This window comes from Pan troglodytes, chromosome 10 (assembly GCF_028858775.2).
Source record: "Pan troglodytes isolate AG18354 chromosome 10, NHGRI_mPanTro3-v2.0_pri, whole genome shotgun sequence".
In the NCBI taxonomy this organism is placed as follows: domain Eukaryota; kingdom Metazoa; phylum Chordata; class Mammalia; order Primates; family Hominidae; genus Pan; species Pan troglodytes.
The window spans coordinates 44,994,419-45,020,249 of NC_072408.2; the positions used below are offsets into that span (position 1 = coordinate 44,994,419).

At 42.6% G+C, this 25,831-nt stretch overlaps 1 protein-coding gene across 1 annotated transcript in view; it reads right to left on the bottom strand.

Moving 5' to 3' along the window:
* TMPRSS12 (transmembrane serine protease 12) overlaps positions 1-25,831 on the bottom strand; it is a 45,580-nt gene that overhangs the window by 16,838 nt on the left and 2,911 nt on the right. Inside the window, exon 3 of the mRNA XM_522598.7 lies at positions 10,844-11,112. Coding sequence (XP_522598.3) covers positions 10,844-11,112 — 269 coding nt within the window. The remainder of the gene's footprint in view (positions 1-10,843; positions 11,113-25,831) is intronic.

Consider the following 25,831-nt stretch of genomic DNA (forward strand, 5'->3'; position numbering starts at 1 on the left):
TAATTTTAGTAGGGACAGGGTTTCACCAAGTTGGCCAGGCTGGTCTCAAACTCCTGACCTCAGGTGATCTGCCCACCTTGGCCTCCCAAAGTGCTGGGATTACAGGTGTGAGCCACTGTGCCCAGCTGGTGGATTATCTTTTTGATATGTTGTTGGATTTTGTTAGCTAGTATTTTGTTATGGGTTTTAGCATCTATGTTCATCAGGAATAGTGGTCTGTAGTTTTCTTTTTTGATTATGTCCTTTCCTGGTTTTGGTATTAGAGCAATGATGGCTTCATAGAAAGAATTAGGGAGGAATCTGTCTTTCTCTATCTTGTGGAATATTGTCAAAAGGATTGGTAGCAATTTTTCTTTGAATGTCTGGTAGAATTCTGCCATGAATCCATCTGATCCTGGATTTTTATGGTTGGTAATTTTAAAATTACCATTTCAATCTCGCTACTTTTTATTGGTCTGTTCAGGGTATCTATTTCTTCCTGATTTAAGCTAGGAGGGTTGTATTTTTCCAGGAATTTATCCACCTCTTCTAGATTTTCTAGTTTATGTGCATAAAGGTGTTCATAGTAGCAATGAATGATCTTTTGTATTTCTGTAGTGTCAGTTGTAATATCTCCTGTTACGTTTCTTATTGAGGTTATTTGGATTTTCTTTCTTCGTTTCTTGGTTAATCCTGCTAATGGCCTATCAATTTTATTTATCTTTTCAAAGAACCAGCTTTTTGTTTCACTTATCTTTTGTATTTTTTTTTTTTGTTTGTTTCAATTTTATTTAGTTCTGCTCTGATCTTCATTGTTTCCTTTCTTCTGCTGGGTTTGGGTTTGTTTTTTTTCTTGTTTCTCTAGTTCCTTGAAGTATAACCTTAGAATGTCAGTTTGTGTCGTTTCAATCTTTTTGATGTAGGCATTTAGGGTTATGAACTTTCCTCTTAGCACCACCTTTGCTGTATTTCAGAGGTTTTGATAGGTTGCATCGTTATTGTCATTCAGTTTGAAGAATTTTTTAATTTCCATCTTGATTTTGTTTTTGACCCAATGATTATTCAGGAGCAAGTTATTTAATTTCCATATATTTGCATGGTTTTGAAAGTTCCTTTTGGAGTTGATTTCCAATTTTATTCCACTGTGGTCCAAGAGAGTTCTTGATATAATTTCAATTTTCTTAAATTTATTGAGGTCATTATGTGGCCTATCAGGTGGTCTATCTTGGAGAAAGTTCCATGCAGTGTTGAATAGAAAGTGTATTCTGCAGTTGTTAGATGCAATGTTCTGTATATATCTGTTAAGTCTATTTGTTCCAAGGTATAGTTTAAATCCATTGTTTCTTTGTTGACTTTCTGTCTTGATGACCTATCTAGTGCTGTCAGTGGAGTATTGAGGTCCACCACTATTATTGTGTTGCTGTTTATCTCATTCCTTAGGTCTAGTAATTGTTTTATAAATGTGGGAACTCCAGTGTTAGGTGCATATATGTTTAGGATTGTGATATTTTCCTGTTGGACAAGGCCTTTTACCATTATATAATTTCCCTCTTTGTCTTTTTTAACTGCTATTGCATTAAAGTTTGTTTTGTCTGACATGAAAATAGCTATCCCTGCTCTCTTTTGGTGTCCATTTGCATGAAATGCCTTTTTCCACTCCTTTACTTTAAGTTTATGTAAGTCCTTATGTGTTAGGTGAGTCTCTTGAAGGCAGCAGATAGTTGGTTGGTGAGTTCTCATCCAGTCTGCAGTTCTGTATCTTTTAAGTGGAACATTTAGGTCATTTATATTCAATGTTAGTATTGAGATGTGAGGTACCATTGCATTCATCGTGCTATTTGTTGCCTTGTACCTTGGTTTTCGATTTTTTGTTTATGCTTTTTAAACTGTATTTTTGTTTTATAGGTCCTGTGAGATTTATGCTTTAAAGAGGTTCTGTCTTGATGTGTTTCCAGGATTTGTTTCAAGATTTAGAGCTCCTTCTAGCAGTTCTTGTAGTGGTGACTTGGTAGTGGCAAATTGTCTTAGCATTTGTTTGTCTGAAAAAGACTCTGTCTCTCCTTTACACGTGATGGTTAGTTTCATGGGATACAAAATTATTGGCTGATAATTGTTTTGTTTGAGGAGGCTGAAGATAGGGCCTCAATCCCCTCTAGCTTGTAGGGTTCCTGCTGAGAAATTTGCTGTTAATCTGATAGGTTTTCCTTTATAGGTTACCTAGTGCTTTTGTCTCACAGCTCTTAAGATTCTTTCCTTCACCTTAACTTTAGATAACCTGATGACACTGTGCCTAGATGATGATCTTTCTGCAAAGAATTTCTCAAGTGTTCTTTGTGCTTCTTGTATTTGGATGTCTAGGCCTCTAGCAAGGCTGGGGAAGTTTTCCTCGATTATTCCCCCAAATATGTTTTCCAAACTCTAGGTTTCTCTTTTTCCTCAGGAACACCAATTATTCTTAGGTTTGGTTGTTTAACATAATCCCAGACTTCTTGGAGGCTTTGTTCATATTTTCTTATTCTTTTTTCTTTGTCTTTGTTGGATTGGGTTAATTCAAAGACTTTGAGCTCTGAATTTCTTTCTTCTATTTGCTCAATTCTATTGCAGAGACTTTCCAGAGCATTTTGCATTTCTGTAAGTGTGTCCAATGTTTCCTGAAGTTTTGTTTTTTCTTAATGCTATCTATTTCCTTGAATATTTCTCCCTTCACTTCTTGTACCAGTTTTTGGATTTCCTTGCATTGGGCTTCACCTTTCTCTGGTGCCTCCGTGATTAGCTTAATAACTAACCTCCTGAATTCTTTTTCAGGTAAATCAGGGATTTCTTCTTGGTTTGGCCCCAATGCTGGTGAGCTAGTGTGATTTTTTGGGGAGTATTAAAGAGCCTTGTTTTGTTGTATTACCAGAGTTGGTTTCCTGGTTCCATCTCATTTGGGTAGGCTCTGTCAGAAGGAAAGTCTAGGGCTGAAGGCTGTTGTTTACATTCTTTTATCCCTTTGATGTAGTACTCTCCCCACCTTTCCTATGGATGTGGCTTCCTGAGAACTGAGCTGCAGCGATTGTTATCTTTCTTCTGGGTCTAGCCACCCAGTAAGTCTACCAGGCTCTGGGCTGGTACTGGGGGCTGTCTGCACAGAGTCCCGTGATGTGAACTATCTATGGGTCTCTCGGCCGTGAATACCAACACCTGTTCCAGTGGAGATGGCAGGGGGTTGAAATGGACTCTGTGAAGGTTCTTAGCTTTGGTGGTTTAATGTCCTATTTTTGTGCTGTTTGGCCTCCTGCTGGGAGGTGGTGCTTTCCGGAGAGCATCAGCTGTGGTATTACGGAGAGGAACCAGTGGTGGGCAGGGCCCTAGAACTCTCAAGAGTATATGCCCTTTGTCTTCAGCAACCAGGGTGGGTAGGGAAGGACCATCAGGTGGGGGTGGGGCTAGGCATGTCTGAGCTCAGACTCTCCTTGGGTGGGTCTTGCTGAGGCTGCTGTGAGGGATGGGGGCGAGGTGCCCAGGTCAATGGAGTTGTATACCAAGTGATTATGGCTGCCTCTGCTGAGTCATGCAGGTTGTCAGGGAAGTGGGGAAAAGCTGGCAATCACAGGCCTCATCCAGCTCCCACACAATCCAAAGGGCCAGTCTCACTCTCACCATGCCCCTCAACAGCACCAAGTCTGTTTCCAGACAATGGGCAAGCAGGACTGAGAACTTGCCCCAGGCTACCCACCTCCCAGAGTATTTGGGGTGTCTCCCAAGTCCTGCAGGAGCAGTCTGCTTCCTTCAGAGGGTCTGTGGGTTGTCTTGGGATTCTCGATTTATTTCTGCAGTCATTCTGGAGCTAAAATTCATGATGCCAGCCTCCACACGCTGCTCTGTCCATCCAAGTTAGAGCTGCAATCTAGTTCTGCCTCCCATCTTCCATGATAATCTGAATAATCAGCTCTGCAGTCTGTACAGAAGCTCCACGTTGGAGCTGCAATCTAGTTCTGCCTCCCATCTGCCATGATAATCTGAATAATCAGTTCTGCAGTCTGTACTCAAGCTATATTTCTTGAGGGTAGGCCTCAAGAAACCTACAATCATGGCAGAAGGCAAAGGGGAGGCAAGCACATCTTCACACGGCAACAGGAGAGGGTGTCTTTTGGCTTTCATTATTGCTATTGAGAAGTCTGAAAACTAATCTGTAATTCTATTATAAAGATTTTTCTTTTATCTCTGGCTACATTTCAGATCTGTTTTTTTTTTCTTTGTTGTTCAACTTCAGTATAATGTATGAAAGGGGATTACGTTTTGTTTTGGCTAATATTGTGCTTATTAATATTTTATCTGGATTCATGTCTTTCATCAGTTTTTAAGAAATTTCAACCCAAATCCATTGAATATTGCCTCTCCTATATCCTCTTTATTCCTTCCTCTCTGGCACTCACATTAGATATATATTAGATTTTCTCATTCTATCCTTCTTATACCTTACTTCATGTTTTCTCTTTTTTCCCTTCTGTGCTACAGTCTAGGAAGTTCCTTCAGATATATCTTCTGGTTCACAAATCCTCTCTTTAGCTGTGTCTAATATGATATCTATTTATCCAATGAGTTTTGTTTTTGTTTTTTGTTTTTGAGACAGAGTCTTGCTCTTGTTGCCCAGGCTGGAGTGCAAAGATATGATCTTGGCTCACTGCAACCTCTGCCTCCTGGGTTCAAGTGATTCTCCTGCCTCAGCCTCCCAAGTAGCTGGGATTACAGGCACCCACCACCATGCCTGGCTAATTTTTTATATTTTTAGTGGATTTGGGGTTTCACCATGTTGGCTAGGCTGGTCTCAAACTCCTGGTCTCAGGTGATCCACCTGCCTTGGCTTTCCAAAGTGCTAGGATTACAGGCATGGGCCACTGCACCCAGCCTATCCAATGAGTTTTAAATACTAGCAATTATGTTTTTCATTTTTAAAGATTCTAGTGCCTAGTCCTTCTAAATAGTCTATTGCTCATTTTTGGCTGGGCCTTGTGGCTCATACTTGTAATCCCAGCACTTTGGGAGGCCAAGGTGGGTGGATCACGAGGTCAGGAGATCGAGACCATCCTGGCTAACACGGTGAAACCCCGTCTCTACTAAAAACACACAAAAATTAGCTGGGCGCAGTGGTGGGCACCCATAGTCCCAGCTACTCAGGAGGCTGAGGCAGGAGAATGGCGTGAACCCTGGAGGTGGAGCTTGCAGTGAGCCAAGATCTCGCCACTGCACTCCAGCTGGGCGACAGAGCAAGACTCCGTCTCAAAAAAACAAAACAAAACAAAACAATAGTCTATTGCTCATTTTTAATTCTACCTTTTAGTTCTTTAAACAATTTACATATTTTTTTATTCTATACCTAAAAATATTGATATCTGAAGTCCTTGGGAGGCTTAATATGTTTGTTGTTTCTGTTGGCTTTCACTATTAATGGTTTGTTTCCTTATGTGTTTGGTGATCTTTGAACTGATATTTGGTTGATTTTAATCTGTGGGATCTTAAGTGTTTCTAAACTTTAGCCCATTGAATTAATTTCAGTTATTATATTTAATTATATTAGATATGTATGTTATATTAATTATTTGTGATCTTTTTATTGTAATCCATTCAATTTCACTGAAACTTTATCTGGTTATATTCTTTGAGGCCTTAGATGAAGTTGGGTTTCTATATAAATAATTTGCATTTGATGTTGTCAGGATCAAATCTTGGGATGTTACTAAGCTAGAACCTGTTTTAAACTACATTCTCAGCTTGAAGCTTTGTAGTCTACTCAGTGTTACTTTAGATAGCAAATCCGTGTGAGTGGTATTTATAGTTACATATTTTGGGGAGAGGGAATTTCTAGCTTTTCCCCCTTCCATTAGTCAGTTTTCCCAGTAAACATGGGAATGGCGATAGGAGGTGAGGATTTGTTGGTTATATGTGGTTCATTTAAAAAGCTTTTTATTTTAAAATAATTATGGAGTTATTGGAAGTTGCAAAGATAGCACTAAGAAGTCAAGTGTACTTTTTATGCAGTTTCCTACAATGGTTACATCTCTGTCACTGAAATACAATATCAAAATCTGGAGACTGACATTAATACAATGTGTGTGTAGATCCATGAAACCACCACAAAAAAACAGGATATAGAGTTATTCCATCAGGACAAAAATCTCCTTCATGCTACCTAACCTTCTTAACCCTAGCAACTACTAATCTATTCTCTGTCTGCATAATTTTGTCATTTCATTGTTATATACTTGGAATCATATATGACATTTTAAAATTGGCTTCTTTTCACTCAACATAATGCCCTTGTCCATCTAACTTGTTGCATCTATCAGTCGTTCATACCTTTTGACTGCTTAGTTCTATTCTATGGTAAGGCTATACTAGTTTATTTAAGCATTCTCCTATTGAAGGACATTTTGGTTGTTTTTAGTTTTTGGCTTTTAAAATAAAGCTTTCATGAACATCTGTAAATAGTTTTTTTTGCGTGGACATTTGTATTTCTCTGGGATAAATATCTAGGGGTACAATTGCTGGGTCATATGGTAAGTGTATGTTCACATGTATGTTTTTAAGAAACCGTATGTCTGTTTTTTGGTATACACACGTTTAGCATTGCTATGTCTTCTTGGTGGACTGACCCTTTTATTACTATGTAACGTCTCTCACCATCCTTGTAATCTTCTCTGCTGTAAGTCTACTTTATCTGATATTTATATACATTCCTACTTTCTCTTTTTTCCATTCCAGCTTCCTTTTTTTGTCTGGATACAGGGTCTTTCTCTGTTACCCAGGCTGGAGTGCAGTGGTGCTATCATAGCTCACCATAACCTCGAACTCCTGGGCTCAAGTGATCCTCCCACATAGCTGGGACTATAGACGTGCACTACCATACCTGGCTAATTTTTTTAGCGACAAGGTCTCCCTATGTTGCTCAGGCTGGTCTCGAACTCCTGGCCTCAAGCAATCCTCCCACCTCAGCCCCTCAAAGTGCTAGGATTACACGTGTAATCCAGCTTTCTTTTGATTAATGTAGCCATGTGTATTTTTCCCTCTTTTTTTTAACCTACCTAGATCACATTTGAAGTATACTATATATATAAGAACAAGGCGGGCGCAGGGGCTCACGCCTGTAGTCCTAGCACTTTGGGAGGCCCAGGTGGGCAGATGACTTGAGGCCAGGAGTTTTGAGACCAGCCTGGCCAACATGGCGAAATTCCATCTCTACTAAAAATACAAAAATTAACTGGGTGTGGTGGTACACCTCTGTAATCCCAGCTACTCGAGAGGCTGAGGCACAAGAATTGTTTGAATCCAGGAGGCGGAAGATGCAGTGAGCTGAGATCACGTCACCACCTTCCAGCCTGGGTGACAGAGCAAGACTCTGTCCTCAAAAAAAAAAAAAAAAAAAAATTATATGCTGGGTCATGAGTGTGACTCATTTTTAAAGTATAGCCATGGGACAGACTCCAGCTTTATGGGAGTGTCTTCCCTACTTCCCAACTTGGACAAGTTTTATTCTTTAACCATTTCCTTCCAAGGCCCATGAAACCACTGAAATCAATATTAAAAGTTAACATTTTGGCGAATACCCTCAAGATCAAAGTCAACTTCCGTGTTCCAGTTCCCTCTCTAAGTTTCTATTGTCACACCGAGTCCTTAACCTATGTATTCTCCCTCTTTAATAGTTTTCAGTGGGGAGCTTGGTATGTACATGTAAACTACCATGTTGCTGGAGAACTAATTTAATTCTCAAAACAACTCTCTGATGGGTATCATTGCTCTCACTTTAAAGATCATGAAACTGTATGACATTGTGAAAGATGATATATTAGGCCGGGTGCACCTGGCTCACGCCTGTAATCCCAGCACTTTGGGAGGCCGAGGCAGGTGGATCACAAGGTCAGGAGATCGAGACCATCCTGGCCAACATGGTGAAACCCCGTCTCTACTAAAATACAAAAAATTAGCCGAGTGTGGTGGCACGTGCCTGTAGTCCCAGCTACTGGGGAGGCTGAGGCAGTGGAATCACTTGAACCCAAGAGGCAAAGGTTGCAGTGAGCCGAGATTGCGCCACTGCACTCCAGCCTGGAGACAGAGCAAGACTCCCTCTCAAAAAAAAAAAAAAAGATATATTAATAATACAGTGGAAATACATGAGATTTGCAACAGGCAGAACTGGGCTTGAATCCTGACTTTATCATTTAGTTATTTTATTAGTTTAAGCAACTTATTTAACCTCTTTAGGCTTTATTTTACTCATTCATTTTATAGTATTTTCTGTAGTGTTGCTGGGGGTATTAAATGAGATAATGCATTGCAATGCTTAGCATTTTATTAAGTACCGGGCCCTAAACAAACGGTAGTTGCTTCTATTATTGTTCTAATTATTAAAGAGTCAATAACATGCCCATGGTCATTCAGCTAGCACAGAGCGGCAGGCGAATTAAGTCTGAATCTAAAGCCCATGTTCCTTTCCCTACACCATGTTGCTTTCCTTATCTTCTTTAAAAAGTATTCACAGATGGAAAAAAAAAGAAAAACAATAATTCACAGGTCTTTCGTACATTTATCTACATCCTAGCTAAATAATCCACAAATATTTAAATGGCTAGGGCCTGTGGGGAATAGGAAGAAAAAAGAAGTCTTAGTACTTAACCTCATATATTCCTAACAGGACAATGATTCCCTCAAGAGCAGTTTAATATAGTTATTAAATATTCAGGCTTTAGAATAAAAGACTTGGGACTTGGATTTGAGTTCCAACTTCTTAACCTCTAAGATTCTCAATTACTGTTCTGTTAAATGGGGTAAAAATACCATTAACTCCCTTTTAGGAATATTGGGGGCATAAGATAAAGTAGTATATTTAAAACAGGACCCAGGACAGGCATGGTGCTCATGCCTATAAACCCAGCTACTCAGGAGACTGAAGCGGCTAGATTGCTTGAGGCCAGGAGTTTGAGACCAGCCTGAGCAACACAGCAAGACCGTCTCTTAAAAACAAACAAACAAAAGCTGGGCACAATGGCTCATACCTGTAATCTCAGCACTTTGGGAGGCTGAAGCAGGAGGATTTCTTAAGACTAGGAGTTCAAGACCAGTCTAGGAAACATGGCAAGACCCTGTCTCTACAAAAAAATGAAAAAATTAGCTGGGCATGGTGGCACATGCCTGTAGTCCTAGCTACTTGGGAGGCTGAGGCAGGAGGATTACTTGAGACCAGGAGGTAAAGGTTACAGTGAGCCATGATCGTGTCACTGCACTCCAGCTTGAGTGACACAGCGAGACCACGTCTCTTAAAAAACAAAACAAAACATACATCTATACATACATAATACGTTTTAAAAAGCTGGGCGTGGTGGCACATGCCTGTAGTCCCAGCTATTGGAGAGGCTGAAGCAGGAGAATTGCTTGAGCCCAGGAGTTTGAGGCTGCAGTGAGCTATAATTACACCACTGCACTCCAGCCTGAGAGACAGAGTGAGACCCCCATCTCTAAAAAAAAAGTGTTTTAAATAACAACAAGAACAAAAACAGGGCCTGAAACATGGTAAATGCTCCTAAATGGTGGTAGCTCTTATTACCAAAGAGACCGTGTCGTCTATGTTTTCATTCCTCCCGTTAGTTGGGTCAGTTAACATTTAGTGCCCCTATGTACACTAAAAAAATATATCACAATCATCTTGCCTGATACTAAACAAGGCATTAAATTAAAAGGAAACTAAATATGATTCTTCATAGCCAGAAGCTTATTACTTAAAATAGAGAATTCTGCTGCAGAGCTGGCTTCATCATCTGTGAGTTCAAACTACAGAAACACTTGGAACTATCATTCTATCTTAATGTTCAAGTATCTTAGCATGTACAATCAGAGAAAGTCTCTATTTCTGCTTTGGAAAAGAATTTTTTCTCCTATCCCACAAGGAAATACAGACCCCTCAAAAAGTTGTTTTCAGTGTTTTATAGGAACCTATAATACTTTTCAATCTCATGGCATAAAGTGATAAAAATACACAGAGTGAAACACAGGCATCACTTAATGATGGAGAACATTCTGAGAAATACATCGTTAGGCAATTTTGTTGTGCAACCATGATAGAGTGCACTTACATAAACCTAGATGGTATAGTCTGCTGCACACCTAGGGTAGATGGTATAGCCTGTTACTTCTAGGCTACACACCTGTTCCACTGTACTAAGTATTGTAGACAGCTGTGATACAGTAGAAAGCATTTGTATATCTAAACACAGAAAAGGTACAGTAGGCCAGGCTTAGTGGCTCACGCCTGTAATCTCAACACTTTGGGAGGCTGAGGCGGGTGGATCACAGGAGGCCAGGAGTTCGAGACCAGCCTGGCCAACATGGTGAAACCCTGTCTTTACTACAAATACAAAAATTAGCTGAATGCCAGGTGCGGTGGCTCATGCCTGTAATCCCAGCACTTTGGGAGGCCGACGTGGGCGGATCACCTGAGGTTGGGAGTTCAAGACCAGCCTGACCAACATGGAGAAACCCCATCTCTACTAAAAATACAAAAATTAGCAGGGCATGGTGGCGCATGTCTGTAATCCCAGCTACTTGGGAGGCTGAGGCAGGAGAATCACTTGAACTTGGGAGGTGGAGGCTGCAGTGAGCTGAGATCGTGCCACTGCACTCCATCCTGGGCAACAGAGCAAGACTCTGTCTGGAAAAAAAAAAAAAGGTACAGTAAAAATACGGAAAAATAATCTTATAGACCACCATCGTGTGTGTGGTCTGTCATTAACCTAAATGTCATTATGTGGCACATGAATGTATATAAAAGGTTTGACCTTCCTCTGCCCATAATCAGGAAAATGTGTATCAGTAAAATTCAGACCATAATTACCTTCTTCTTTTGTTCTTCCCCAGCCACTTATAAAACACTTTGTGTTTCCGTCCAGGATTTGGAAAACATCAAAAGGTAGGCAAATAGGCTGAATATAGTCATTATACCTCACTGCTTTTTTTAAGTGAAAAAGTGCAATATCATTTACATAAGATTCCAAAATGAAGTTTGGATGAATAATGATTGCTTTAATTTTTATCTTCTTGGTATGAGGATAGTGTCCATGTATATTATTAGTTCCAATCACAGCTGTCCACATTAAAGGATCGCTGAAAGAAAGTAAACATTCTTATTATAAATATCTTTATTTAACTAAGTACATATTCTTAATCTCCCACTAGTTTTCTTCTCATGTTAGATTAATAAAAAACTTTAATTCCAGTTTCATGTGACATAAAATATCAAATAACACAAATATCATGATCTAGGGAAGGAGAAAAAGACCAATGGGACAGAAAATCCAGAAACTGATTCAAGTACATGAGAATTTAATATGTTATTAAGGCAGCATTTTGTACCAGTGGACAAAAGAATGAATTATTCAATATGTGGTATTGGGGCAACTAGCTGTTTGAAAAGAGAAATAAAACTAGATCCCTGAAATAACACTAAACACCAAAATAAACTCCAAATGGATTAAATATTTAAATGTACAAATCTATTTAGTAAAGAGTTCCCATCTTTTAGAGATACCCAAAGAGATATGTCTGAGTTTTGCTTCAAAATAATTGGAGGGAGAATGGTGAGGGTATAGGTGAAACAAGGTCAGGTATCAGTTGATAACGGGAAGCTAGGTGATGGGTACATGGGAGATCGATAAAATATTCCCTCTACTTTTATAATTTTTTTGAAACTTACTGGAATGAAACATTTGGATATTAACTTAGCATGTGAATTAAAAAACTAAACCAGGGCCGGGTGCGGTGGCTCACGCCTGTAATCCCAGCACTTTGGGAGGCCAAGGCAGGCAGATCACGAGGTCAGGAGATCGAGACCATCCTGGCTAACATGGTGAAACCCTGTCTCTACTAAAAATACAAAAAACAACAACAAAAAAATTAGCCGGGCGTGATGGCGGACGCCTGTAGTTCCAGCTACTCGGGAGGCTGAGGCAGGAGAATGGCATGAACCCGGGACGCAGAGCTTGCAGTGAGCCGAGATCGTGCCACTGCACTCCAGCCTGGGCGACAGAGCGAGACTCTGTCTCAAAAACAAAACAAAACAACAACAACAACAACAACAAAACTAAACCAGAAAAAAATCTAGATGAATATATAACATTGACACAAGAAAGGATTTGATAAAGCATGACACCAAAGGTAAAAACAAGAAGCAACTAATCGATCTTGGCCATCTTAAAAAAGCAAGCAAGCAAGCAAAAAACTAAAACCAAAACAATTGCAACAATCAACAATTAAAACCACGAGAGGTTAACAGTAGTTAACTTCTGGAATCAAATTAGGAAGGAGGAACTTTCACTTTATACACTGTTGCTTACAGATAACTTTTCATCCTTCAAATTGGCAATGTTTATGTGAGTGCACGCATATGTGTGTGTGTGTTCGATGATAACACAGTGCAGACAAGAGTTAGAGGAACAAGGGTACTCTTATTCATGGCAGAAAGTGTAAATAGATGGGCAATTTGGCAACATGTATCAATAGCCTAAAAGAGCTGCATTTGCATTTGACTCTGCAATTCTGCTTCCTAGAATTTATCCCAAGGAAATAAAAGATGAACACAAAAATTTAGCTATAAAAATATTTACCGCAGAAATTTTGGCATATCTACAAAGTGGAATACAGGAACAAAATACATATGTTGACAAGGAAAAATGCTTATGTTATATAATTTAATGTAAAAGGCTATTTCACAGTTTAGCTATATAAGCCTGTTATATAAAATAATTTGCATATATGGCTAGAAAAATCTAGAAGACTATGTAAAAAAATTAACAGCTATTATTTCTAGGAAGTGTAATAAATGATTCTTATTTTTTCTCATTTCTGTTTTCTCATTTTCTTACATTAAATATGTTCTAGGCCGGGCATGGTGGCTCATGCCTGTAATCTCAACACTTTGGGAGGCCGAGACAGGCAGATTGCTTGAGCCCAGGAGTTTGAGCCCACCCTGAGCAACATGGCGAAACCCTGTCTCTGTAAAAAAAAATACAAAAATTAGCCGGATGTCGTGGCACGTGCCTGTAGTCCCACCTACTTGAGAGGCTAAGGTGGGAGGATTGCTTGAGCCCAGGAGGTTAAGGCTGCAGTGAGCCATGACTATGCCACTGCACTCAAGCCTGAGCAACAGAGTGAGACCCTGTCTCAAAAACAAACAAGTAACAACAACAACAACAACAAAAAACACAAAAATGTTCTACTTATTTTTTTTTAATATAAAACAGCAGATACACTTATCATTTGACAAGGTAGTCTCACTCTTGGGTATTTACAGAAGTGAAATGAAAACCCAGATTCACACAAATGTTTATAGTGGTTTTACTCATAATTGACCAAATTGGAAACAAATATCCTTCAAGTAGTAGATGGATTAACAAACAGTGGTACATTCATATGTATTTGGCCATTCTTGCTTTGTTATAAAGAAATACTTGAGGCTGGGTAATTTATAAAGAAAAGAGATTTAATTGGCTCACAGTTCTGCAGGCTGCACAGGAACCATGGTGCTGGCATTGCTTGTGGTGAGGGCTTCAGGGAACTTACAATCATGAGGTAAGGGGAAAGGGGAACAGGAACATCGCATGATGAGAAGGAGCAAGATAGCAAGTGGGGAGGTGCCAAACACTTTTATTTATATCTTTTCCCTAACTTTTATTTTAGGTTCGGGGGTACACGTGCTGGTTTGTTACATGGGTAAACTGTGTGTGGCAGGGTTTTGGTGTACAGATTATTTCACCACCCATGTAATGAGCATAGTACCCAATAGGTAGTTTTTCAATCCACTTCTCCACCCTCAAGTAGGCCCCAGTGTCTGTTATTCCCTTCTTCATGTCCATGTGTACTCAATGTTGGGCTCCCACTTACGAGAGATAACAACATGTAATATTCGGTTTTCTGTTCCTGTATTAATTTACTTAGGGTAATGGCCTCTAGCTCCAGCCAAGTTGCTACAAACGAGATGATTTCATTCTTTTTCATGACTGCATAGCATTCCATGGTGTATATGTACCACATTTTCTTTATCCAGTCCATCATTGATGAGCATCTAGGTTGATTCCATGTCTTTGCTATTGTGAATAGTGCTGCAATAAACATATGCATGCATGTGTCTTTATGGTAGAATTATTCATATTTCTTTAGGTGTATATCCAGTAATGGGATTGCTGGGTCAAACAATAGCTCTGTTTTAAGTTATCTGAGAAATCTCCGTACTGGTTTCCATGGGGACTGAACTAATTTCCATTCCCAACAGCAGTGTATAAGCATTTGCTTTCTCCATAGCCTTGCTAGCATCTGTTATTTTTTTACTTTTTAAGAATAGCCATTCTGACTGGTGTGGGATAGTATCTCATTGTGGTTTTGATTTGCATTTCTCTGATGATTAGTGATGTTGAGCATTTTTTCATATGTTTCTTGGCCATATGTATGTCTTTTGAGAAGTGTCTGTTCATGTCCTTCGCTCATTTTAAAATGAGGTTGTCTGGTTTTTGCTTGCTAATTTAAGTTCCTTATAGATCCTAGATATTAGACCTTTATTGAATGCATAGTTTATAAATATTCTGTAGGTTATCTGTTTACTCTGTTGATAGTTTCTTTTACTGTGCAGAAGCTCTTTAGTTTTATTAGGTCCCACTTGTCAATTTTTGTTTTTGTTGCAATTGCTTTTGGAGTCTTTGTCATGATGTCCTTTCCAGCAGCTTTGTTTCTGGGTTCTCTAACCTGTTCCATTGGTCTATGTGTCTGTTTTTGTACCAGTACTTTGCTGTTTTAGTTACTGTAGCCTTCCAGTACAGTTTGAAGTTGAGTATTTCTGCATCTGTGTTTATGAGGAATATTGGCCTGAAGTTTTCCTTTAGATTGTGTCTCTGGCAGGTTTCAGTTATCAAAATGATGATGGCTTTGTAGAATGAATTAGGGAGGAGTCCCTAATTCCAATTTTTTGGAATAGTTTTAGTAGGACTGGTACCACCTCTTTTATACACCTGGTAGAATTTGACTGTGAATCCTTCTGGTCCAGGACTTTTTCCGGTTGGTAGGTTTTTTTATTACTGATTTAGTGTTGGAACTTGTTATTGGTCTGTTCAGGGTTTCAATTTCTTCCTGGTTCTATTTTTTGAGGTTGTATGTTCCAGGAATTTATCCACTAGGTTTTCTAGTTTGTGTACATTCAGATGTTCGTAATAGTCTCTGAAGGTATTTTATATTTCTGTGGGGTTGGTGGTACTGTCCCCTTTGTCATTTCTGATTTTGTTTATTTGGATCTTCTCTCTCCTTTTTTTTTTTTGTTAGTCTAGCTAGTGGTCTATCAATCTTATTTATTCTTTCAAAAAACTTTCGGTTTCATTGATCTTTTGTATGTTTTTTTGTGTCACAATTTCATTCAATTCAGCTGTGATTTTGGTTAATTCTTTTCTTCTGCTAGCTTTGGGGTTGGTTTGTTCATTTTTCTCATTCCTCTAGGTATGATGTTAGGTTGTTAGTTTGAGATCTTTCTAATTTTGGTGTGGGCATTTAACACCATAAACTTTCCTCTGAACATTGCTTTAGCTGTTTGCCAGAGATTCTGGTATGTTGTATCCTTGTTTTTGTTAGTTTCAAAGAATTTCTTGATTTCTTTTTTTTTTTTTTTTCTTTTTTATTGATCATTCTTGGGTGTTTCTCGCAGAGGGGGATTTGGCAGGGTCACAGGACAATAGTGGAGGGAAGGTCAGCAGATAAACAAGTGAACAAAGTTCTCTGGTTTTCCTAGGCAGAGGACCCTGCGGCCTTCCGCAGTGTTTGTGTCCCTGGGTACTTGAGATTAAGGAGTGGTGATGACTCTTAACGAACATGCTGCCTTCAAGCATCTGTTTAACAAAGCACATCTTGCACCGCCCTTAATCCATTCAACCCTGAGTGGATACAGCACATGTTTCAGAGAGCACAGGGTTGGGGGTAAGGTCACAGATCAACAGGATCCCAAGGCAGAAGAATTTTTCTTAGTACAGAACAAAATGAAAAGTCTCCCATGTCTACCTCTTTCTACACAGACACAGCAACCTTCCGATTTCTCAATCTTTTCCCCACCTTTCCCCCCTTTCTATTCCACAAAACCGCCATTGTCTTCATGGCCCGTTCTCAATGAGCTGTTGAGTACACCTCCCAGATGGGGTGGTGGCCGGGCAGAGGAGCTCCTCACTTCCCAGTAGGGGCGGCCGGGCAGAAGCGCCCCTCACCTCCCGGATGGGGCGGCTGGCCGGGCGGGGGGCTGACCCCCCCCACCTCCCTCCCGGACGGGGCGGCTGGCCGGGCGGGGGGCTGACCCCCCACCTCCCTCCCAGACAGGGCGGCTGGCCGGGCAGAGGGGCTCCTCACTTCCCAGTAGGGGCGGCCGGGCAGAGGCGCCCCTCACTTCCCCGACGGGGCGGCTGGCCCGGCGGGGGGCTGACCCCCCCACCTCCCTCCCGGAGGGGGCGGCTGGCCGGGCAGAGGGGCTCCTCACTTCCCGGTAGGGGCGGCCGGGCAGAGGCGCCCCTCACCTCCCGGACAGGGCGGCTGGCCGGGCGGGGGGCTGATCCCCCCACCTCCCTCCCGGACGGGGCGGCTGGCCGGGCGGGGGGCTGACCCCCCCACCTCCCTCCCGGACGGGGCGGCTGGCCGGGCGGGGGGCTGACCCCCCACCTCCCTCCCGGACGGGGCGGCTGGCCGGGCGGGGGGCTGACCCCCCCACCTCCCTCCCGGACGGGGCGGCTGGCCGGGCGGGGGGCTGACCCCCCCACCTCCCTCCCGGACGGGGCGGCTGGCCGGGCGGGGGGCTGACCCCCCACCTCCCTCCCGGACGGGGCGGCTGGCCGGGCAGAGGGGCTCCTCACTTCCCAGAAGGGGCGGCCGGGCAGAGGCGCCCCTCACCTCCCGGATGGGGCGGCTGGCCAGGCGGGGGGCTAACCCCCCCACCTCCCTCCCGGACGGGGCGGCTGGCCGGGCCGGGGGCTGACCCCCCCACCTCCCTCCCAGACAGAGCGGCTGGCCGGGCAGAGGGGCTCCTCACTTCCCAGTAGGGGCGGCCGGGCAGAGGCGCCCCCCCCACCTCCTGGACAGGGCGGCTGGCCGGGCAGGGGGCTGATCCCCCCACCTCCCTCCCGGATGGGGCGGCTGGCCAGGCGGGGGGCTGATCCCCCCACCTCCCTCCCGGACGGGGCGGCTGGCCGGGAGGGGGGCTGACCCCCCCACCTCCCTCCCGGACGGGGCGGCTGGCCGGGCAGAGGGGCTCCTCACTTCCCGGTAGGGGCGGCCGGGCAGAGGTGCCCCTCACCTCCCGGACGGGGCGGCTGGCCGGGCGGGGGGCTGACCCCCCCCACCTCCCTCCCGGATGAGGCGGCTGGCCGGGCAGAGGGGCTCCTCACTTCCCGGTAGGGGCGGCCGGGCAGAGGTGCCCCTCACCTCCCGGACGGGGCGGCTGGCCGGGCGGGGGGCTGACCCCCCCACCTCCCTCCCAGACGAGGAGGGAGGACGCTCCTCACTTCTCAGACGGGGTGGCTGCCGGGCGGAGGGGCTCCTCACTTCTCAGACGGGGCGGTTGCCAGGCAGAGGGTCTCCTCACTTCTCAGACAGGGCGGCCGGGCAGAGACACTCCTCACATCCCGGACGGGGCGGCAGGGCAGAGGTGCTCCCCACATCTCAGACGATGGGCGGCCGGGCAGAGACGCTCCTCACTTCCCAGATGTGATGGCGGCCGGGAAGAGGCGCTCCTCACTTCCTAGATGGGATGGCGGCCGGGCAGAGACGCTCCTCACTTTCCAGACTGGGCAGCCAGGCAGAGGGGCTCCTCACATCCCAGACGATGGGCAGTCAGGCGGAGACGCTCCTCACTTCCCAGACGGGGTGGCTGCCAGGCAGAGGCTGCAATCTCGGCACTTAGGGAGGCCAAGGCAGGCGGCTGGGAGGTGGTTGTAGCGAGCCGAGATCACGCCACTGCACTCCAGCCTGGGCGCCATTGAGCACTGAGTTAACGAGACTCCGTCTGCAATCCCGGCACCTCGGGAGGCCGAGGCTGGCGGATCACTCGCGGTTAGGAGCTGGAGACCAGCCCAGCCGACACATCGAAACCCCGTCTCCACCAAAAAAATATGAAAACCAGTCAGGCGTGGCGGCGCACGCCTGCAATCGCAGGCACTCGGCAGGCTGAGGCAGGAGAATCGGGCAGGGAGGTTGCAGTGAGCTGAGATGGCAGCAGTACCGTCCAGCTTCGGCTCGGCATCAGAGGGAGACCGTGGAAAGAGGGGAGAGGGGAGAGGGGAGAGGGGGGAGGGGGGAGGGGAGAGGGGAGAGGGGGGAGGGGGGGGGAGAGGGGGGAGGGGGAGGGGGGAGGGGAGAGGGGGGAGGGGAGAGGGAGCTCTATCTACCACACAGTCCTTCAGAATTTCTTGATTTCTACCTTAATTTCAGCATTTACCTGAAAATCATTCAAGAGAAGATTGTTTAATTTCCATGTAATTATATGGTTTTGAGAGATGGTGGCATTGATTTCTATTTTTATCATGTTGTGATCCAAGAGTGTGGATGGTATGATTTTGGGTTTTAAAAATTTGTTAAGAATTGTCTTATGGCTGAATGTGTGGTCTATTTTAGAGTATGTGTTATGTGTAGATCACAAAAATGTATATTCTGTTGTTTTTGGGTGGAGTGTCTGTAGATAGCTATTAGGTCCATTTTGTCAAGCGTCAAGTTTAGATCTCAAATATCTTTGTAAGTGTTCTACCTCAGTGATCTGTCTAATACTGTCAGTGGGGTGTTAAAGTCTCCCACTATTATTGTGTGGTTATCTAAGTCTCTTCATAGGTCTCCAATAACTTGTTTTATGAATCTAGGTCCTCCAGTGTTAGGATAGGTAAGTCTTCTTGTTGAATTGAACCCTTTATCATTATGTAATGCTCTTTTTTGTCCTTTTTGGTCATTTTGGTTTAAAGTCTATTTTGTCGGACTGGGTGTGGTGGCTCATGCCTGTAATTCTGGCACTTTGGAAGGCCAAGGTGGTTCACGAAGTCAGGAGTTCAAGACGAACCTGATCAAGATGGTGAAACCCCGTCTCTACTAAAAATACAAAAATTAGCTGGGTGTGGTGGCAGGCGCCTATAATCCCAGCTACTGGGGAGGCTGATGTAGGAGAATTGCTTGAACCTGGGCGGCAGAGGTTGCAGTGAGTCAAGATTGTGCCACTGCACTCCAGCCTGGGTGATAGAGTAAGACTCCATCTCAAAAAAATAAATAAAGTCTATTTTGTCTAAAATAAGAATAGCAACCCCTGCTCTTTTTTGTTTTCCATTTACTTGATAGATTTTGCTCCATCCCTCTACTTTGAGCATATGGATGTCATTGCATGTGAGATGTGTCTCTCTTAAAGACAATGTACAGGTGGGTCTTGTTTTTTATCCAACTTGCCACTCTGTGCCTTTTAAATGGGGTGTTTAACCTTTTTACATTAAAAGTTAATACTGATATATGCAGATTTGATATTGTCATTGTGTTGTTAGCTTGTTTATGTAAACTTGATTGTGTAGTTGCTTTATAGTGTCAAAGGTCTATGTATTTAAGTGTGTTTTTGTGGTGGCTGGTAATGGTCTTTCATTTCCATCTTTAGTACTCACTTAAGGATCTCTTGTAAGGCAGGTCTGGTGGTAATTAATTCCCTTAGCATTTGCTTGTCTGAAAAGGATATTATTTCTCCTTCACTTACAAAGCTTAGTTTGGCTGGATATGAAATTCTTGGTTGGAATTAATTTTCTTTAAGGATGCTAAATATAGACTGCCCCGATCTTTTCTGGCTTGTAGAGTTTCTGCTGAAAGGTCTGCTGTTAGCCTGATGGGGATTCCCGTTGTAAGCGACCTGCCCTTTCTCTCTAGTTGCCTTTAATATTTTTTCTTTTACATTAACCTTGGAGAATCTGATGACTATATGTCTTGGGGATGGTATTCTTGTATAATATCTCACAGGGCTTCTCTGAATTTCCTGAATTTGAATGTCAACCTCTCCAGCAAGGTTGCAGAAATTTTTATGGACAATATCCTCAAATAGGTTTTCCAAGTTTCTTGCTCTCTGTCCCTCTTTCAGGGATGTCAATGAGTTGTAGGTTTGGTCTCTTTACATAATCCCCTATCTTGGAAGTTTTGTTTATTCTTTTTTCTTTATTTCTGTCTGAGTTGATTTGAAGAACTAGTCTTCGAGCTCTGAGATTCTTTTCTCAGCTTGGCCTTTTCTGCTGTTAATACTTCTAATTGTATTATTAAATTCTTGTGAGTTCTTTTTTTAACTCTATAGATCAATTTGGTTCTTTCTTAAAATGGCTGTTTCATCTTTCAGCTCTTGTATTATTTTACTGGATTTCTTAGATTCCTTGGATTAGGTTTCAGGTTTCTCTGGAATCTTGTTTATCTTCATTGCCATCCAGATTCTGAATTCTGTGTCTCTCATTCCAGCCATTTCAGTCTGGTTAAGAACCATCGCTTGGGAGCTATTGTGGTCATTTGGAGATAAGAAGAAACTCTGGCTTTTTGGGTTGCCAGGGTTCTTGTGCTGGTTCTTTCTCATCTGTGTGGACTGTTATTCCTTTAATCTTTGAAGTTGCTGTCCTTTGGATGGGGCTTTTTGCTTTTATATTCTTTGATGCCCTTGAGGGTTTGACTGTGTTGTAAGTTGGGTTTAGTCAACTGGCATCATTTCTAAGTGATTTTAGGGGGACAAGACTCAGCTCAGCATTCCTTGGCTGTAAGCTCTAATCCTGGGGGACTGGGACAGGCTCATGGCTTTGTACTCTGGCCTCTCATGGTCGGGCATCTGCTGCACTGGAAGACCTGAGGTGTTCCTGGTCCACCGGCAACAAGGCTGCAATGAGGGATGCTGGCAAAAGCACTTTGTCCGGGCAGTGGCAGCAGGGTTCATGCTTGTGTGCATGTGCCAGCAGTAGCAGGGCAGCAGTGCAGCTGGGTCCATGTGTGTGTGCACTGGTGGTGGAAGTGCAGTGGAGTCTGCACATGTGCCAGCAGTGGTGGGGCACAGGCATGGCAGGGTCCACATGTGTGCACTGGTGGCAGTAGTGCTACACATTTTTTTTAGACAGGGTTTTGCTTTGTCACCCAGGCTGAAGTACAGTGGTGTGAACATGGCTCACTGCAGCGTCAACCCCCTAGGCTCAAGTAATCCTCTCACTTCAGCATCCTTAGTAGCTGGGACCACAGGCATAAGCCACCATACCGGGCTAATTTTTAAAATTTTTTGTAGAGACAGGGTCTCGCCATTTTGCCTAGGCTGGTCTTGAACTCCTGGCCTTAAGAGATCCTTCTGCCTCAGCCTCCCAAAGTGCTGGGATTACAGGTGTAAGCCAATGCACTTAGCTTGTGCTATCCATTATGAAACAAACAGATCTCATGAGAACTCACTTATCACCAAGGGAATGGTTGTAAGCCATTCATGAGGGATCTGCCCCCACAATCCAGTCACCTCCTACCAGGCCCCACCTCCAATACTGGGGATTACATTCCAACATGAGATTTGGAGGGGACACTCAAACTATATCATCGTACAATGCAATACTGCTCAGCAATAAAAACAAATAGTAGTGATACACATAATAACATGGATGAATCTCAAATGCATTATGCTAAGTGAAACCAAACTCATAAGGCTCCATACCATATGATTCCATTTATATGACACTCTGGAAAAAGAAAAACTATAAAGACAGAAAATAGATCAGTGGTTGCCTGGCAATGAAGGAGGGAGGGGGTTTACCTGAAAGGGGTATGGGGGAATTTTTGGAGGTGAAGAAACTTGTTCTGTGCCTTCTATTGGTAATCACATGACTGTATGCGTTTGTCCAATTCACAGAACTGTACATTAAGAATAATGAATTTTACTACATGTTAAGTTATATCTTAATAAAATCATTTTTGTCTTTTTTTTTAAAAAAAGGAATGATCTACTGACACACAAAACAGCATGGATGAATTTAAAATGCATTCTGCTAGGTAAACAAGCCAAGCTCAAATGGCTATACATTGCACGACTCTCTTTATATCACATCCTGGAAATGGAAAAACTGTAAGGGATAGACAACAGATCAATGGCTGCCAAGGGCTGGATGCAGGGGCAGGGGTTGGCTACAAAGGGTCATGAGAGGATTTAAGGTTATGGAACTGTTCTAAATCTTGATTGTAGTAATTACATGACTATCTACACTGTCAAAAGTTGTAGAACAGAACATTTTTTAAAAGGTGAATTTTACTGCATGTAAATTATGCCTTAACATTAAAAAGAAAATAAGTGCATAAGTGAGAAAACTGAGAAAAGAAAAATAGATCCAACAGGTCATTTCTACTAACGTGAGTTAGGACTGGCTGTACGAAAAAGCCTCTAGGTTTTAGTAGATATCAGTGGGCTGCTGGACTACAACATATTCTTTCTCAGTTCCAGTTACATAGAGATAATTAAAACAATATCCTCTTTCCGTTTTCTAAAAATATCCATTGGTGGCTGGATGCAGTGTCTCATGCCTGTAATCCCAGCCCTTTGGAAGGCCGAGGTAGGAAAATAGCTTGAGCTTAGGAGTTAGAGACCAGCCTGGGCAATATAGCAAAACCCCATCTCTACAAAAAACACAAAAATTAGATATGGTAGCACACGCCTGTAGTCCCAGCTACTGGGGAGGCTGAAGTGGGAGGACCAATTTATCCTGGGAGATTGATGCTGCAGTGAGCCAAGATTGTTCTATTGCACTCCAGCCTAGGTGATAGAGCAAGACCCTGTCTCAAACAAACAAAAAGAAATATCCATTGGTGCTTATATACTCATATCCATATCCTGTGCAAGGATGAGTGCCCTGCCCACTCTGTTGTCAAGGTGCTCTCATTTAATACATGACCCAGATCCCCTGGCCACAGCTCTCTGGGAAAGGGGTGGGCCTCTAATAAAGGTTTATTCATAAATTGAGCAATGGTGGTATCACCTAGATTGAAAAGCTGGGCTGGGATAATCAGATAATTCACCAAGAAAATTGATGAGAAGGCCAGTTAGCAATAGGAGCTGAAACTGAAAGATTATGAGGTAGAATGATAACACATCATATGTAAGTTCATGTTATAAGGAAGCCATTCAGTGAAAGGGAGAAAAAGGGCAGACAAAAAAACAACAACGACAAAAACAATGCCTTCAGAGACACCTAGCTATAGACAGCTCCGCCCCAAATATCATTCCTCATGTGATGAATCTGGCTGCATATCAGAATCCAGTGCTTTGAAAAGGAGTAAAGACCACGACTGGTTCTTAGAGACTAAACTGATTTCTGGGTGGGAAGTGGGGAAGGCAAATCCAACACAGTGGCCAGCAGGAAGTCGATGAGGGAGCTTGAAGATATCTACCAATGTGAAATTAAATACTTTATAATAACAAGCATCCAACTTGATAAATCTCATTTATTGACTTGGCAAGGCTTTTTTTTTTTTCCTGACAACCTTTTATTTGATAAAGGGGCCTTCAAAATAGAAATCAACTTTCCAACAGAATTTCCAAACCTGCAAAAAATACTTAAAACATAAAGTTATCACCATAAACTTGATGAAAAAGGACAAGCCTGTCTTCCAGTAACTAGTGTAAAAAACTGGACACTAATAACTAAACTTGGCCAAGTAGTCCAGTACCTCATATTACTGGTGAAAGAACTCAGACCTAAGCATCTCCCTCACGCTGATCTAGTTGAAGAATATATATGTGTGTATATATATATATTTTTTTTTCTCTTTTTTTGAGATGAAGTCTCGCTCTTTCGCCCAGGCTGGAGTTCAGTGGCATGATCCTAGCTCACTTCAACCTCTGCCTCCCAGGTTCAAGTGATTGTCCTGCCGAGTAGCTGGGATCACAGGCACCCACCACCACGCCTGGCTAATATTTTGTATTTTTAGTAGAGACGGGGTTTCACCATGTTGGCCAGGCTGGTCTCAAACTTCTGACCTCAGGTGATCCTCCTGCCTCAGCCTCCCAAAGTGCTGGGATTACAGGTGTGAGCCACCACACCCAGCAGGTTCTGTCATCTTAATAATACTGTCCTCCAATCCATGAACATAGGATGTATTTTCATTTATTCATTTATGTCTTCTTGTAGCACTCCAGCCTAGGCAACAAGAGCGAAACTCCCTCTCATAAAAAATAAAAATAAATAAAAATAAAAAAACAAAAGGATGACAGAACCACCCAAAGCAATCTTTTCCCCAATATGGGAAAAAGTGGACTTCCCCATATTGCTCTGTAGACTGTAAACTTTTTAAAGAGTTTTTAGACTGAATGCAATCCCTATCAAAATCCCAATGACATTTTTTTTTGCAGAAATAGAAAAACCCATCCTAAAATTCATATGGAATATTAAGAGACTCCAAATAGCTAAGAAAAATAAGAACAAAGTTGGAGGGCTCACATTTCCTGATTTCAAAACTTACTGCAGGCCGGATGCAGTTGCTCACACCTGCAATTACCACTTTGGGAGGCCAAACCGGGAAGATCACTTGAGCCCAGGAGTTTCAGACCAGCCTGGGCAACATAGTGAAACTCTGTCTCTACAAAAAAAATACAAAAATTAGTCAGACATGGTGGTGCACACCTGTAGTCCCAGCTATTCAGGAGGCTGAGGTGGGAAGATCACCTGAGCCTGGGAGGTGGAGGTTGCAGTGAGCTGAGATCATGCCACTGCATGCCAACCTGGGCGACAAAGCAAGGCTCTGTCTAAAAAACAAAACAAAAAACAAACAAAAACACCACCAAGAAAAAATACTTACTATAGATCCATACTAATCCAAAGAGTGTGTGATACTAGCATAAGGACAGATATATACATCAGTGGAGAAGAATTGAGAGCCCAGAAATACACCCTCTCTATATGATCAATTGATTTTCAATGAAGATGCCAATACCATCTAATGGGGAAAGGACAAATTTTTCGATAGATGGTGCTGGGGAAACTTGATAGCTGCACGTAAAACAATGAAATTGTACCCTTACCTGATACCTTATGCAAAAATGGACTCAAAATGAATCAAAGACCTAAATCTAAGAGCTAAAGCTATAAAACTCTTAGAAGAAAACATAGGGGAAAAGCTTCGTGATACTGGATTTGATATAATGATTTCTTACATATTACACCAGAAACACAGGCAACAAAAGAAAAGAAATAGATAAATTTGACTTCATCAAAATTAAAAGCTTTTGTGTATCAAAGGACACTATCAAGAGAGTGAAAAGATGACCCACAGAATGGGAGAAAATATTTGCAAATAATGTGTCTGACAACAGATTAGTATCCAGAATACATAAAGAACTCCTACAACTCAACAACAAAAAAGCAAAGAGCCCAGTTCAAAAATGGACAAAGGACTTGAATAGACATTCCTCCAAAGAAGATATACAAATGGCCAATAAGCACATAGAAAGATGCCTAACATCACTAGTAATTTGGGAAATGGAAATAAAAGCCACAATGCGCTACCATTTCATATTAATTAGGATAGTTATTATCAAAGTAGTAGTGTAAATATAAGTATGATAAGTCATAAGCTAGGAATATGGAGACTGATATTCTGGATGTACTTTTAATCAGTAGGGAGGGTGGAGGGACAGAAGAAGCAAATGTAAGATACTGCACACAGAGCCTTCACAGGCCTTGGAGACTACTTGGATAGGTGAAGTGGGAGAAATTAGATAACTCTCTGGGTAATGGAGCTGTTGATGATGCTATCAACTGAGAAAATAGAGAAGAAATAGTATCAGAGGAAAGTAAATTCCATTTTGGAC